Source organism: Phocoena sinus, chromosome 6 (assembly GCF_008692025.1).
Source record: "Phocoena sinus isolate mPhoSin1 chromosome 6, mPhoSin1.pri, whole genome shotgun sequence".
NCBI lineage: Eukaryota > Metazoa > Chordata > Mammalia > Artiodactyla > Phocoenidae > Phocoena > Phocoena sinus.
Genome location: NC_045768.1, coordinates 22,011,518 through 22,029,039, shown reverse-complemented (window position 1 = coordinate 22,029,039; position 17,522 = coordinate 22,011,518). Strand labels below are relative to the sequence as shown.

Genomic DNA, 17,522 nt, shown 5'->3' with positions numbered 1-17,522 from the left:
TGAAATGTTCCCAAAATACTGTTAACATTTAAAAATACTATAAGGCATATACAATAAGATCACAATAGTAAAACAATTTTGTTTAGATTATAGAATTATAAGTTTTTAGTAAAGGGACATTCTATATACTTAAGATGTAGGAAAACATAAAATTCATTAATAAAATTTTAAATGAATGAGGACTGATAAAATTCAGTCCTCATTCATGATCAAAAGCTCTTAGCAAACTCGGAATAGAAGAAGCTTCCTCAACCCAATAAAGTATGTAAGTTTTTCTAACGTTTTGCCATTGAAAATGATGTAAACATTGAAATAATATTTACATCATTTTTAATGGTGAAACAAAGTATTTCCTTTACTATCCAAACAAGACAAGGATGGCAACTATTACTGCTTCTATTGAACAATGTACTGGAGATCCTAGCCAGCATAGTAATACCAAAAAAGATATAAATGTTGTAAAGGGAGAAACAGATGTCTAATGAAATCACTATCTCAAAGAGAGTCTTCCCACGTTCACTGCAGCATTATTCACAATAGCCAACAACCTAAGTATCTGTTGAGAGATGAATGGGTAAAGAAAATGTGATACACACACACACACACACACACACACACACACACACACACACGCACACAGAGGGAATATTGTTCAGCCTTGAAAAAGGAAGTCCTTCCATTTGCAACATGAATGAAACTGGAGGGCATTATGCTAAGTGAAATAAGTTAGAGAACAACCAAAACTACCACATGGTATCACTTATATACAGAATCTAAAAAATTTTTTAAATTAAAAAATAAAAAGCCAAACTCATGGAAACAGAGAGTAGAATGGTGGTTGCCAGGGTCTGGAACTGGGGTGTGGGGGAAATAGAGAGAGGTTGGTAAAGGATACACACTTGCAGTTATAAGTAAATAAGGTCTGAGGATCTAATGTATAACATGGTGATTATAGGTGATAATACTGTAGCATTTAAATTTGCTAAGAGAGTAGAACTGAAGTGTTCCCACCAAAAAAAAAAAAGAAGAAAAAATAAGGTAAATATGTGAGGTGATGGATGTGTTAATTAACTTGATGGTGGGAATCCTCTCATAATGTATACGTATATCAAATCATTACATTGTACACTTAAAATACATTACAATTTTATTTGTCAGTTATACCTTTATAAAGCTAAAATACATGTGGGTGGTTGATGAAGCTAGGGGGCTGCTGCTTTTTATTATAAACATTGAATAACTATTTGACTCTCTAAACTATGTACATGTACAATTTTTAAAAATTTGTATTTATTTATATATTCCTGGGATGTCTAAAAGGATATTCATAAAAATGGTTACAGTTATTGACAAATAATATGTGAATATTATAGAAAAATTAGTACATATGAACAAACCAACAAATAATAAAAAAATACCCACTGTTTTTATGTCTTAAAGAAATATGTTTGGAATTAACTTATAATTTAGTAATAACTATATTTCTTATAAGACAGAGCAAATTTACAGTATCAATTGAATCTCAAAGTATAATACATTCCTTTAAATTTAGACAGTGAGACCAAAGTATCTATAAATCTGGTAGCAATCAATATAACTGCAAGGAAAATAAATGGAATTGCAAATTTAAATTTATAAAGTGACGTCAAATGACACAGGACCCTTAAGGAGATATAGGATATGGACAATTCATGTGTATTTGGGAAACTCAAGCATATTTTCATTCAGTGTATAATAGTTAAAGAAGCTTCTGGTTCTAGCTGATGACAGATTATGAAATTTGCCAATAGATGTTTCTAGCTTGCCACATTAATATAATAACAGCTGTGGTTGGGTAGCCTGTTATTTTTTACAAATCATATCTTTACATATATGTATATATAATTTGATCCCCACAAAATTGTTTATAAGAGATTAAAAGAATGAACTAAAAGAAAGAAATTATAGAAGAAAATTGAAAACCATAAACTTTTTAATAACTGTCAAAATTGTACCACTTTTTAAGAGTAGATTTAGACTATGATCAAATCTTCTGACTCCAAATTCAGGCTCTTCCTATTATAGCATGCTCTCAAGTTTAGTCTTTAATGCAATCTCTATCTTCTCAAATTATAAGAGGGATTTAACTCTCTCTATATCACACACATATTTGCCAGCACTAAAAATTTTATACACCATTTATGTATCTACATAAAAACAGTACTAAAAGAACCAAATTATTTTTCATGTTCAAGCTAAAGCATATCTTAAATGATATTAGCAATTATATAATGGAGACATAAGTTTTTCAATATAAAAAGGGAATAGGTTGTTACACATACAAGAAAGGTAGTTCTCAGCAAGTTTTTACACAGTTGGAAAAATTTATCACCCTCTAGTAAGATGAGAGATTTGGAATATAGTTTGGATTAAATGTATCTTTAATTATTACTTACTGTAAATTTGTAAAAACAGAGTGAATTTCTTGACCTAATTCTGCAACTTTTCTATCTCTACTTTGAATTATGGTTTCATATAAATTAGATAAGACTGAAAATGTTTAGCATATTTGGGAAAATAAAATATAACTCTCACTTAATAATCTACTACTTTAATGTTACACCAGACTGCTGTGTCATCAGATCTGTACATAGATGCTAATATCATTATAGCAATATGTTGTGAGCAACCTATGATCAAACCTCTGAGGCTATTCTCAAGCTCAGCACATTTAAACTCCAAAAACAACTACATTTACAAAAAGGGGATTAATATGAAAGAAAATATTTCACTAATGTGAAACTCAGAATTACAATTTTGTGGGTGAATACCCTTAGCAAAATAAAAAATTTTTAAATCCAATAAAAAAAATCACCGAAATGAAAATTTGTATATTAGTAAGAAATGTTTTATAACAATGGAAATAACAAATGTTTTACCTTGCTTCTGTCCTTGAAGTAATGGACATTTTTCTAAGCAGTTGACAAGTGTAAAGAATTCATTGTAGTCCTTATGGTTATATAAGCTGGCTTCTTCTACTTCAGTTTGGGAGTCTGGGTTTGAACTTGGAACAATTTCCTCAAATTCACAGCTAAGCTCGGTCACCATTCCTGTAACTGTTTTCCTGTGACATTAGAAAATTACTGATTTTGTGTATGTCCTATTTTAAAACATCTTTATTAACAAGTAGTATATGTTCACTGTAGAAAATTATCAAATTCCAACAGATCCAGAGAAAAATTACCCATAGCTCCACCATTCAAGAGATGAATTTTAAAATTTTGTATTTTCTCAATTATTTTGGAATATTTTAAAATAAAAGTGGATTCAAGTACATAGTATTCTGTAACCTGTTCTTCTTCTGCTAAACAATGAAGCATGAGCACATTTATATGTCAATCAATGTACATTCATTTCATTTTTGAGTGGATAAACAAGAACCCATTGTATTGGTAAATAATAATTTATTCAACCAGTTCCCTAGTATTGGAAATGTAAACTTGTAATTGTTTGCTATTATGAGCAGCAATGCAAGGAATATCTTTGTGCACTTGTCTAATCATTTTCTCAAAATGTAGTTCTTAAAAATGGAAATGATGAGGTTAAAGATACATAGATTTTTAGACTTTGCCACGCATTGCCAAAATGCCCTTGTGCTGGATATTGAATGTCTGCTTTTCCATGTCATTATCCAACCTTTTACATTCTGTTCTACAACCTCGGAGACTGATCTCTGTGAACCAACTAGGCTCCCTTGCTCTGTCTTCTGGTTGCGTTCAACCAGTGGAAGCACTGGCAGGAGATCAAAGGTGGGAAAACAAACAGGTTGAAATATTATTCTTTCCAAATCTTTCCCTCCTGGGCCACAGTTTGGAGAAGTGGCTGCATTCTTCTACCAACAGTTATATCTTTTATCAGACAGCCTCTCTCCCATAGCTGCAGTTCTTACTGTTTTGGCTACTGCTCCTTCAAGCTTAGGGTGGTAACAACTTCCAGCTGTTGTTAGTCCTGGGAACTGTTTTTTTGGCTCCCTTGACACCCTGCCTGTACCTTGCCTGTTTCCTGATTGATCCAGGTATATCTGCCATTGTCTATATCATTGGGGTATTTGGACTTACAAGAGATCTTTCCACTGATTTTTGCAACAGATAAATATATTATTGGCAATTTAGCTACACGTTCTGATATACATTTTTTATGATATCCTAAAATATTTTAGCCTTAATAATTCTCTGTACAGACCGAAAGAACCAAAATCAATATAATTCCCCAATGTAATTAGAGAAAAATAATGAACATGTCATACCCAAATCATATATAGAAAAATCTCTAAAGTTTCTGCTTTACTCTTTAAGAAAATACAACGTACAAGAAAAAATATTTCAACTCACCAAGGTCCATATTACTCATAAGAACACTGATTCCTATGTGGATCTTTATAGACTTCTAAATTTAGTGGTTAGATAACTGCTTTTTAAAAAAATAAATATTACTGACAGAGTCAGTACTTTATAAAAATCCTTTGTACTATAGTTTTGAGAAAACCCCATCAATTCTCTTTCCCTAGATATAAGTGAACTGTAAAGACCAGTATTTCCTGGATCTCCTCCTTGTCCAATATTATCTATTCTTTGTTCATTGGTACCACTCCCTCTGCCTAACTTGTGGTGCTGTTTCCCAGGCTTCCAGTCTATATTGTCTTTCCATGTCATTCTTTTTGAGTAAATTCATCCACTGCAGTTCACTAATTCCTCAACTTAAATGAAATATTTATTGAGTGTCTACAATGTGCTAACACTTCTTTAGGCACTGGGAGTGGAATGGTGAACAAAACAAAGTTCTTGTGCTCGTGAAGTTTACCTGCTAATGGGACAATAGACAAATATATAAATAAGTAAATAACATAATGTCAGGTGGTGAAAAACTGTTATGAGTGAAATGAAAAGAGATATTAGAACATCAAGTAACAGCCAGAGGGTTGACAAAAGGTATATTTTAGAGAGTGTAGTTAGTAAATGGCTTTCTGAGGAGCTACAGATACCTGAATAATGGTAGGGAGTAAGCCATACAGAGGCTTAAAATAGGGGAGCAAGGTTAGCATAGTCTAAGAAAAGCAGAAAGGTCAGGGTGACTGGAACTGAGTACCACTGATGAAATGGATAAACCACCAATAACTGACACATTTCACGATCTGATTTATGCCTTTAAAAATATATATCACAGGCAAACTCTTAGAAGAAAATATAGGAGTAAATCCTTGTGATTTTGATTTAGGTAAAGGCTTCTTAGATATGCCACCAAAAGCACAAATAACAAAAGAAAAAGTAGATAAATCGAACTGCATCAAAATCTAAAAATTTTGTGCTTCAAAGGATACCACCAAGGAAGTGAAAAGATAATCCACAGGAGAAAATATTTGCAAATCACATATCTAATAAGGGACTTGTATCTAGAATACATAAAGAACTCTTAAAACTCAATAATAAAAAGGCACATAACACAATTTAAAAATGGCAAAGGACTTGAATAGACATTTCTGCAAGGAAGATATACTAAAAGCCAATAACTACATGAAAAGATGCTCAACGTCATTAGCCATCAGGGAAATGCAAATCAAAACTACAATGACATGCAATGAGCCACCTACCAGGATGTCTATAATCAAAAAGACAGATGATAACAAGTATTGACAAGATGTAAATAAATTGTAACTTCATATACTGCTGGTGGGAATGTAAAATGATATAGCTGCTTGGAAAACAGTCTGGCAATTCCTCAAACAGTTAAACACAAAGTTACCATATGATCCAGCAATTCCACCATTAGAGAAATAAAATCATATGTCTGCACAAAAACTTGTCAACAAATGTTTATAGCAGCATTACTCATAATAGCCAGAAAGGGGAAAAAAATATCCATCAATCGATGAATGGATAAATAAAATGTGGTATATCCATAAAATGGAATATTATTTGGTCATAAAAAATGAAGTGCTGGGAATTCCCTGGCAGTCCAGTAGTTAGGACTCCACGCTTCCACTGCAGGGGGCAAGGGTTTGATCCCTGGTCAGGGAACTAAGATCCCTCATGCCACGTGGCCAAAAAAAAGTGTTGATACATACTACCAAATAGATGAAACTTAAAAACATTATGCTAAGTGAAAGAAGTCAGTCACAAAAGATCATATATTGTATGTATGATACTGTGATTTATAACATGAGATATATATTTGGTCTTCATATCCATTTCTGGCACAGATCTCCTAAAGCCATTGGAATTTCCTAAGTGATGAGAGCGATAAAGTTATCTTTGGTTATGTGAATAAGGTGACTTTTGGAAAGCACCTAAGGATAGGGACTGGTTGCCACAAGAAAAAATCATGTGAGTAGAAGATTGGAACTTTCAGTTCTACCCCTCTGACCTCCAAGAAGGGGAGAGGGGCTGGAGGTTGAATCAACTGCCAATGACCAGTGATGTAATCAATCATGCCTATGTAATGAAGCCTTCCTAAAGACCCAAAAGGACAGGGTTAAGAGAGCTTCCAGGTTGGTGAACACATGGAGGTGCTGGGAAAGTGGGGTGATGGGAGAGAGTATGGAAGCTCCATGCCCTTTCCCCATGCCTTGCCCTATGTATCTCTTTTATCTGACTGTTCCCTTTTGTAGTAAACTGGTAATCCAGTAAGTAAAATGTTACTGTAATTCTGAGTCTATCTAGCAAGTTGATTGAACCCAAAGAGGGGGCTGTTGGAACCTCCAATCTATAGATGGTCAGTCAGAAGCACAGGTGATAACCTTGCAAACGGCATCTAAAGTGTGGGGTGCGGGGGCAGTCTTATAGAACTAAACCCTTATCCTGTGGGATCTGATGCTATCTCCAGGTTGATAGTGTCAGAATTGAGTTGAACTGTAAGACACCCAGCTGGTGTTAGAGCATTGCTTCATGGTGTGGGGAAATCACTACCACTGCCCCCCCCCCCGCCCCCACTGGAATTGGTGTATGATTTTAGTTAGATTCCATTTAAAAGAAATGTACAGAATAGGCAAATCTGGAGAGGCAGAAAGAAGACTAGTGGTTGTCTGTCCAGGGTAAGAGGGAAAGAATAGGGAGTAATTGCTAATAGGTACAGAATTTCTTTTGTGTTGATGAAAATGCTCTAAAATTGATTGTAGTGATGGTTGTACAACCCTGTGAATATACTAAAAACTGTTGAGCTGGACACTTTATTTTTTAAAAAAAATTTTAAAGATTTTTTTGATGTGGACCATTTTTTAAGTCTTTATTGAATTTGTTACAATATTGCTTCTCTTCTATGTTTTGTTTTTTTGGCTGCAAGGCACGTGGGATCTTAGCTGCCCAACCAGGGATCGAACCTGCACCCCCTGCATTGGAGGGCAAAGTGTTAAAACATTGGACCACTAGGGAAGTCCCAGAGTTGGACATTTTAAATGGGAGTTATATGGATATGAATTTTATCTCAATAAAGATGTTATATAAACCAAACCAGAGTATAGGGTGTGAAGTCATAAAGACTAGGGTTTGAGGGTTTGAATCCTCACTCCAACTATTGACTAGCTACATGTCTGTGGGCAATTGACTTAATCTGAGTCTTAGTTTCTTACATATAATGTTGGGATTGTAATACCCATCTCACATAGTTATTATGAGGTGTACATGAACTAAATATATGTGCAATGTCCTGTATTCAACTGCATTCATCTGAATGCAGCAAGCCACAGAGGAATAGAGAATGTTGTTATATGTTCTTCCTCTTGCTCTAGTTGGCCATGAGCTCTGTCCTAGAAGCTAGGAAGCTTACTGCATGGTTCTCCATGATCTTTTTGCATTTTGCCCTTGTCTCCATAATTCAGTAGCCTCAACTCCTCCTTTAGCCTGCCCATTAAGATATTTTCATTTTTTTCAAATTTCTATATTTACCCTAATATGTATTTATTTGTTAGGAATTTAATGTGTATTTTCAAGTGGTCTTTTTTAAAACAAATTAGAATAGTTATTATTTTTATCAGTGCTCTGTTGCAAGTTGCATAGCTGTGACTACAGAAGCTAATTTTCTGTACGCCCTGTTATTTTTAGTGTGCAGTTTTGAAGAACATAAGGTTTTTCAGGACACATGACAGAAAATGCTTATATATGTTAAAACAGTGTACCAACAAATTAATAAAAGTAAAAAAACTGAGGTCTTAGAATCAATATTAAGAAGTAACAAAACAGGAGGAAGAAACAGAGGTGAGAAAGAGAGGAAAAGCAAGGTTTAGGAAATCTAGGTAGTGCTAATGATCAGAATGTTTATTCTTAATTTCCATTAGGTAACAAAGCTCCCGAATTTAAAATTAAATTTTGATGTGGGAAATTTCTAAACCTTCTGCTCAATTTTGCTGTGAACCAAAAACTGATCTAAAAAGTAAAGGCTATTAAAAATTAAATTTCACTTCATGAGACAAACTTGAAATTAGTGATGGCTAAAACACACACACAAAGTCTCGAGGCTAGAAGGTCATGGCTAGTGAGACAGTTTCACAATTCATCAGGGGCTGAGGCTTCTTTTGTTCCACTCTGCCATTCCTAGATTTAGTTCTTATCCTGTATACTCCGAGGTGGTTGCTGGAACCAATTGTTACATCTGTAATCTATCATAACATCAGGAAGGAGACAAGTGAGGAGAAAGACACACCATTTCCTTTTAAGGACATTCTTTAGAAATTGCATAAGCGTCTTTTGATTATATGCTTTGGGAAAAGCTCAGTCACGTGGCTACAGGGAGGCAGAGAAATATAAATTTTATTCTACGTGGTGCCACAGATTCCACCTTCTTTGCCATGGACGTGATCTTGGTACTGCAAAATGGAGGGTCGGATATGATGGGGTGCCCATTCCTTCAGGGCCTCGCATTTCTCTCATACAGGAATCCTTTGTTTGAGCCTGATCATTGCCTTTGTTGAGTAATTATTGCACATTTTTGCTTCTATTCAGACGGGCTGTTTCCTTTGCCTGAAATGCTTTCTCTCAACTTAGTTTATCCTTCTTTGTCCAGCTCAAGCTCAGTTCCAACATCTTTGTGAAGCTGATCTCTCCTGCTTATAAAGGCACAGCCCTACCAATCTAACTCTTAGGGTGAAAAGAAATTTTAGAGAGCATCTTGTATCTTGTAACTGAAAGTAGGCTCCTGGACCAGCAGCATCAGCACACTTAAGAGCATATTAGAAGTGCAGAATCTAGGTCCCAACACAGACTGACTGAATCAGAATCTCCATTTTTAATAAGATCCTCAGTGATTCATATGTACATTAAAGTTTGAGAAACACTGACTCATCATCATTATACTGATACAGAAAGTGAGGATCAGAGAGAGAAAATGACTTGTTGAGGAGTCAGTACTTGACTTTTCAAATCAAGTCCATATCTTTTATCTCATAGTGCAGAGCTCTTTTTACTATACTTTTCTGCTTCCTCCCTGCTCTAGAGTTTAATCATGTGATAGATACTTTGTAGTGACCTTATACCTTGTGATAGACCTTTTGATGGTCATTTTATATTATCATCTAATTCTTAACATTGTTAATTTTTTCTGCTCATATATTATCTTCCTAATCTGATTTTTAAATTCCTAGATGACAGAAATAGTAAATTGGGCTTCTCTGTATTTAGAGGCTGGACACATTTAAGTTGGTTATTTGTTTCTTTCAAGAGTAACTGAGGAAAACTTAAATTACTAAAACTGGAAATCTGAACAATAACTAAATCCTTCCTGGGTCTGATCAGTACTCTTTGCATGAAGTGAAGCAGCAGAGTAAATTATTTACATTTGCACTAAAATCTCTACTTTATGTCTACCTGAACATCATAGAATGGGTTAGATGTTCTTCCTCATATTATGCTCTGTGTTCCTATCTCTGGCATTGTACTTCCCACATTCTATTGTAATTATTTATTTATAAATCTCTATTCCCTATTTTCTTGTGTTCTTTGAGAGTAGAGACTGTATCTTATTCATTTTTTATCCTGTATCCAGCATACAGAATAGTATCCAATAAATATCTGATGAATGACTGAACTAATAATAAATAACGTTTTGACAAAGTATGTTAGAAAATAGCCATAATCTGCATTTCTACTACAGGGATAAAAAGACTGACTTTAATATAAAGGATTTTTTATAGACACTTTCCACCAAAAGTTTACTTATTGTTAAAAGCATAATAGTGTCTTGGCTTTATTTCTGTCTTTTGCAATACAAATGCATAGAAAACTGTTAATATGTGATAAATGAGGGAAAGATAAAAAAGAGGCTGTAAATAATTTCGATTACCCCCTCCTTTGTGGTTCAGACTAGGGCTTGTTTTTTGGATAAAAGAAGAAAACCTGTGAGGATGTAAAGGAAAGGATCTTCTCTCTTAGGTGTCTGGAGAATTTACTATTCATCTTCTAGACGTAAAGGGGAAATTTGGGATTAAGGATACATACTTCGCAGGGAACTCCTCCACAAAGAGACTTGCTTTCCGTTGATCCAAGAGTGAGATTTCTGTCATTTCCCTAACTGAAACAGCTGAAACTAGAAAGGAGAATGGTAAACGTTAGCTTCTGGAATTTTCTTTTAAACTTAATACAAGGAAGCCAAACATTCACCTTTTACATTATGGTGTTATCTTTATTTGTTCACAAATGTAATTTTTTCAAGTTATACCAGATTCCAAATACTTAAATAACCATTCTCATTATTACAACACCTACTAAAAAAAAACAAAAAACAAAAACCCGCTCTACCACAGTCAGAACAATATCACCTGAACAGAGTATTCTCGTTTTTACAGCCTCTCTTTTGCTTATACAGCACTACCATCCCAGATAATCCTGTTCAACAGCTCATGTAACTTCTCATAAAGGCTTTATTTACCATTCCAGCTCACTCTGATACATTCCCCTTGAAGGGCCATAATATTGTCAGTGGCACTCACTTCAGTGCTTAATCATATACAGTCATAGTTTAAAATTTTATTTGTATCTATAGCTTGTCTCCCAAATTAGACCCTCCGTTCCTTAAGGAGAGGGACCACGTCATATGCTAGTGTCAGAAGCAGCAACTGAGTGAAGAGGCAAAGGACCTGTATTCTACCTAAGAGTTAGCTCTTACTATTCTTGTTACCTTGAACAAATAACTGAACATCTGAGTCTGTGCTTCACTGAAAATATAAACGTTTAGTGGTTAAGGATACAGGTTCTGGAATCATCCTGCCTAGATACTTATACTGCTACTTTATTAACTGTATGATCTTGGGTAAATCTCTTAACCTCTTTCTACCTCAGTTTCCTTATCTACAAATTAGGAACAATAATGGCCTTTTCATAGTGTTGTAAAGATTAAATGTGATAAGACATGTAAATTGCTTAGAATGGTGCCTGACATGGTGTAAATGCCTAATAAATTTTGGTGTTATTGTTATTATTATTTTTAAAAAGAAGAAAAGGAAAAGAATTAGGAAAAATAATTAACTCATTTTTTTCCTTCTATAGTTTTAGAGAAGCATGTGATGAAAGCTACTCTTTACTTTATTTCCAACCTGACTGAGACCTTCAATCCACTGACCCTTCCATTTTTACAATATATTCAATCTCCCTCATGTCCTCACTTCCTTTCTCATACAGCTTAGGTTCCACGGCCAGTCTCATAATCACTCCCTTACAAAGACTCTTAATTCCCTTGCCTCTCTTTCCCTATACCAACTTAGGAAACCCCCTACTCTTCACTTTGTATATGTACACTAGAACAGCTGAAAATTATTTGGGAAAAAAAAAAACCCAGCCATTCTGAATAAGCTCACTTGAGATTTTGACCATAACTTTTAAATGGGCATCCAACATTGACAGATGATAATGGTAATTCATCTTAATATCCTTCTTAATAAAATTGACTTTCTCATTCTTCAGGACAACTATTTGACACTCCCCCCCCCTCAAATTTTTGACACTCATCCCCCTACCCACTCTCTATGTCCTTGCCTCCACACAAAAAGTTAGTATAAATAGAAAAGAACGACCTCATCTTCTACCACCAATTCTAACATCTGACTACCATAAGTACCTACAAACCCTGCCTTCCTATCCTATCATAGTGGAAGAACCATCCTGGCTTCTAATACCAACTCCTCCCATTGTGCTCTTGATACTATCCTCTTTTACTAAGTTATCCTTTTTATTTCCTGCATCATCATTTTCTTTCTTTTTACCAAGATTATTTCCATTGGCAGACAAACATTTTATAGTCTCTTTCCTTATCACATATATATTTTTTTAATTCGCACATCTAAAAAAATAAACTCTTTACCCCATTTCTCCCTTCAGCTAATGCACCTCTATTTTTCTATTTACCATCACAGCAAAATTCTTCAAAAGAGCTGTTTATAACTACCATCTCACATCCCACTTCCCATTCTCTTCTCAACATACTCTGATCAGGCTTTCATACACAATATTCCAGTGGAACTGCTCTTACCAAGGTCATCAATGATCTACATTTAGTTAAGCTAATGGTCAACACACAATTCTCATCTTACTTGACACTTTAACAGGGACCAATGCTTTTGACCACTTCTTCCTTCTTGAAACACTTTCTCCTTTAGACTTCTACAACACCACACTCTTCTGGTTTTTCTACCTCACTTGTCTTCTTAGCTGGTCTCACCTTCTATATCAGCCTTTTAATGGTTGGAGTGTTCTACCGCTTTGTCCTAGATTCTCTGCTCTATCTATACTCATGCTCTCAGTGACTTCATACAGTTCTACAAATTAATGTGCAGTCTACGTATCAATGACCCCAATTTGAAACTCCAGCTGTGCTCAAGATTAATATAACCAATTGCCTCTTGATGTCTCCACTTAGATGCCTAATAGGCATTTTAACCTGGCCAAAGCAGAGCTATTGACTCCAGCCACGAATTGGCTTCCCCACAAGCCTTTCCCCATCTTAGGAAATAGCACTGCCATCCACCAGTTGCTCAGGTTAAAAACCTAGAAGAAACTCTTTATTCTTCTATTTTTTTTAACCCTCTCACTGTTGGCTGGACCTCTAAAATAATCCCAATCTCAACGACTTCTCACATCTTTATTACTATAAGCCTAGTCTAAGGTACCATCTTTTATGTAGAGTATAGATTCACCTAGTAGTCTAGATTCTGAACCATATAGTAGCTTCCTGATTGATTTTCTCGCCTCTACCCTTGCCTCCCAATCCCTACCCCTTCCAACCTCCAAACAACCAGAATGGTTTTTCTAATGCAAAAATCAGGTTATGCCACTTTTTCTTAAAACTGTCCAATGACTTACCATATCAGCCATAATATAAAAAAACAAACAAACAAACTCCATCTTATGGCCTTCAAAGCCTCATATCTTTCAGAATCTGCCTACTTATCAGATCTCCCCTTTTTCATTAAGTAGTCACGATGGCCTAATTTTCTGGTCCTTACACACATCAAGTTTATTCCTGAGTCAGGAACTTTGCATTTGCTTGAAAGGCTTCTCCCCTATATCTTTTTATGGCTGCTGCCGTCTTATTACTCAGATCTCAACTCAAATGTCCACCTCTTCATCGTAGTCCTACCCTAACCATCTTAGGAAATAGCATTCCCTACTCCTGAAATTTCATGTAACATTACACTATGTACCTTCTCTACACATTTATCAATATCAAATATTAGTTTACATATTTAATGGTTTTATTGTTGCATCCTCCTTACCTGTCTGAAAACCCACTGAAGGCAGGGACTATTTCTATGTCTTATTAGTAACTGTGTTCTTAGCACCTGTAACGGTGCCTATACAGAATACAGCGTAAATAAATGTCGTTAACTGACTTGTATCCTCCAGGGAGGCTAGTCTTTCTTAAGTCTATGACGTGATAAAAGCAAAAGATGGTATTTTGTACATATACATTTAAAAATAGTTTTATATTCAGTGTATTATTACAACTTAAAGTAGCCTTCCTACAGTTGAACAAGATCCTATTATAGTACAACAAATGTTACAATGTTAGAATATTTTAAGACTTCATCACCTACATATCTTTTATTTATTCTATTCATATCTAGTATAAACTTTCCAACTCCTTACTTTGTCACCTAAATTCTGTCATAAAAATATTAATTTGTAAACTTCTTGGAATTCTGATATGAATACACTTTTATATAATGAGAAAATCACTGCATTTTCTTAATAATTTATTATGCTAAACTCTGAAATACTTTTAAAAATAGATTTTTTAAAAATAAAAATAAAACATACCTCTTGTCCATGGCCTCCTAAATTTATTATCAGTAATTCCTGCAGGATAATTTTCATCTTGATAGAAACATGAAGGGATTCGAAGCAATAAAGCATCTCTGCAAAACTTCTTTCTAACTACATTCTATGTAAGAAAGATTATAAAATCTTTTAATATATAGTGGGTTTAAAATACTTATCTGTCAATTTTCAGAATATTAAAATTCTCTCAAATTTATATTATTTTTATTTAAAGGTAATACAAGCTTACTATAAAATATCTAACACAGAACCACATAACTGAGAAAGTCAAGGTCCCTAGTCATATCAGTAATAGTTTGGTGTATTTTCCTAGATACTTTCTTTTCTAGATTAGGCTAAAATGTGTGTGTGTGTGTGTGTGTGTGTGTGTGTGTGTGTGTGTGAGACAAAAAAAACGGGATCACATCATTTATATACCATTTAGCAATGTGCTGTTTTTCACTTAACAGTATAATATGGCTATCTTAACTTTTGTTTTCTACATCTTTGCACAGTTTCACTTGTGACATCCAGCAAATATGTTACTAATTTTTTTAAAAATCTAATAATTAAACCTTAAAAGGATGTTAAATCAGTTAAGTAAGCTTATAAATCAAAATTCTCTATACTTGGGTCTGCCTTTAGTTTCCTGCTTTATTTCCCATTACTCTTTAATACTAACTGTAGTCTTTAAATAGATCATTACCACCCCCGTTAACATTTAGTGGTCACTTCCTCATCAACACTGTGGTCTACACTGTGCCTCTGAAAAATGCCCTGATACTCTTCTCTAGCTATCAAACTCTATTCATCTTTCAAGGCTCATCTTAAGCAATATTTCCTCTATGAAGCCGTCCCTCAGTGACTCTCAACTTCCCACAGAATTCATTATTCTATGTATTTGGACAAATAATAGTTTCTTGCATTACTTCCCAAGAGTTTTATGTTTGCTGAAGGTATAATAACATATTAAATAAGAGGTCTTCATTATCTAAGAATAATGGTACAAAGAAAAGCTCAGTTAAAGTAATTATATTAAAATGAGGATCAAAGATTCATAGTAAAAAGGAAAGAAAAGCTTGATTAGAACTTTGTCTAAAAAATGAAATAAAGTTATAAAAATTAAAATTTATATTTAATGAAATTTTGTTCAATAGTTAGCTTATATCTAAACTGATTTTTTGTCATAATTTCCCTCAAAACCGTATTATATGACGATATGCATGATACTAGTCATTACTTCACCTTTGATCATAAATATTTCTAGAAAATATTTGAGGATTTAATCAAATTTTCCCAAGGCATCTCTGACTCCTTTGATATTCAAACCATTCTCTTTCTCTTGTCTGTAATCTGGTCTAATTTTGTAAAATCTTCGTCTGATAATAGCTTTACCTGTTACTTGAGTGGTTCTTCAACACTGTTTTCACGAACTTTACAAACGCAGTATCTTTTGCAAGATTTGCCATTGATTAGTATATTTGTATTGTATCATGGCAAGAACTAAGATACCAGCAAGAAACTAAGATACCATTGGTGAGGATAAAAGTGTGAGGATGTTTGAGTATAGACTAATTTTGCAAGTGGGTAATACATTCATAAATATTTGTGTAACAATGACCTCTGATTCCCTACCATATATGTGTTATAATGATACATTTGCCTTCCTCGGTTATGAGGGAATAAGAAAACCTGAAGATACCTATATACCTTTTTTATTTCCTATAAATATAACACAGTTTTAGTTATAGTGGAGCAATTTTTTTCCTGATAGATGGGAGTCAAGGTTATAAAGAAAACCAAAATTAACTTGTTAATTAAGATCATAAGAACTATGAACTGTTGTGTGACAACTATTCTAATTAGTTTCTTTTTTCTTTCTTTCTTTTTTTTTTTTGCTGCGTGACATGCGATATCTTAGTTCCCCCACTAGGATCGAACCCATGTCCCCTGTATTGGGTGCGCAGAGTCTTAAACACTAGACTGCCAGGGAAGTCCTTAATTAGTTTCTTAACGATGTGCCTGGTTTGAATTTCAGCTTTGTACAAGCTATTTAACTTCTCTAGACACCATTTTTCTAACCTGTAAAACTGTAAAACCTGATAAGATAATAGTATCTTCCTCATGGAGTAGTTATGATCATCAAAATGACATAATCCATCAAAAGAGCAAGTGATCAAATGATATAATCCATCAAAAGAGTGAAGTATCTGGCCCATAGTAAGTGGCCAATACATACTGTTACTGTCATTTTATCATAAGATAACTGGGATTGCTTTTTCCCACTCCTCTCAAGATCACTCAAGATCATTCATAAAAGCAGTCCAAACTTGTTAAGAGTTTCTATATTTTATCCTGCTGACAGCTTCAAATTCATGTTAAATTGTCAATAATTTCCTTCCGAAAGTAGCATTTTTAAGGTATATTAAAAGTGGAAAGTAATTTTAAATGAATTTCAAAGTAATTAGACTAAGGATTACTCTAAGGACTACTGAAAAATAATCATAATCATAGAGTGAATGTAGATAACACTTTTATATCATAATTTTTAGTAAACAGGTAGTGATCCAGTAATACTCTACCTCATATGAATAGTCTATTGAGCAATATTTGAATGCTGGAAACATGTCTTCTTTCTTTGGAAGCAGTACAAATTTCAACGTCCGGAAATATAAAAATTAAAGTAAATGTTGGTAAACAGCAAAGCCAGGAGCAGAAAAACCATTCTTAATCACAAACCATTGGTTCATTCATTTTAAAAAAGGCTCTGAATGATAAAATTTAACTATGAAAATAACATTTATACTGTGATTTAAATCTAATATGAAAATAATATATATTGGTATAAAATTGTTCATATATTTTTCATACTATTTTAATCCATACAACTCCTAGCTTGGTGGATTGCAATATATTTAATGTGATCATTTTGTTGCAAAAGAGGCTGGGGTTCACAAGACTGATAGTGATTTTCTTCAGGATAACTGTATTTCCTAAGTGGTCTCGAAAAAGGGCAAAACTGTGGCTCAGTGGAGTAGGATTTGGAAAATTCCACTCTCTTAGAAAATAAAAAGCCTGAGTTAGAATTCCCTACTAGCTCAATTTGGAATAAAGCAACTATAGTATATTATTTTTAGGTCATTGGGTCATTATTAGTAAATCAACAAATTCACCTAATGAAGTAAATTTTTTTTTCTTTTCCATTATGGTTTATCACAGGATACTGAATATAGCTCCCTGTGCAATACA

General features: G+C 34.0%; 1 protein-coding gene across 1 annotated transcript in view; it reads right to left on the bottom strand.

Moving 5' to 3' along the window:
• SHOC1 (shortage in chiasmata 1) overlaps positions 1-16,936 on the bottom strand; it is an 89,884-nt gene extending 72,948 nt beyond the window's left edge. The window contains 4 exon segments of the mRNA XM_032633842.1: positions 2,919-3,103; positions 10,461-10,548; positions 14,274-14,397; positions 16,856-16,936. Of these exon segments, the coding sequence (XP_032489733.1) occupies positions 2,919-3,103; positions 10,461-10,548; positions 14,274-14,397; positions 16,856-16,900 (442 nt within the window). The 5' untranslated portion in view covers positions 16,901-16,936.
• Between the last annotated feature and the right edge of the window lie 586 nt (positions 16,937-17,522).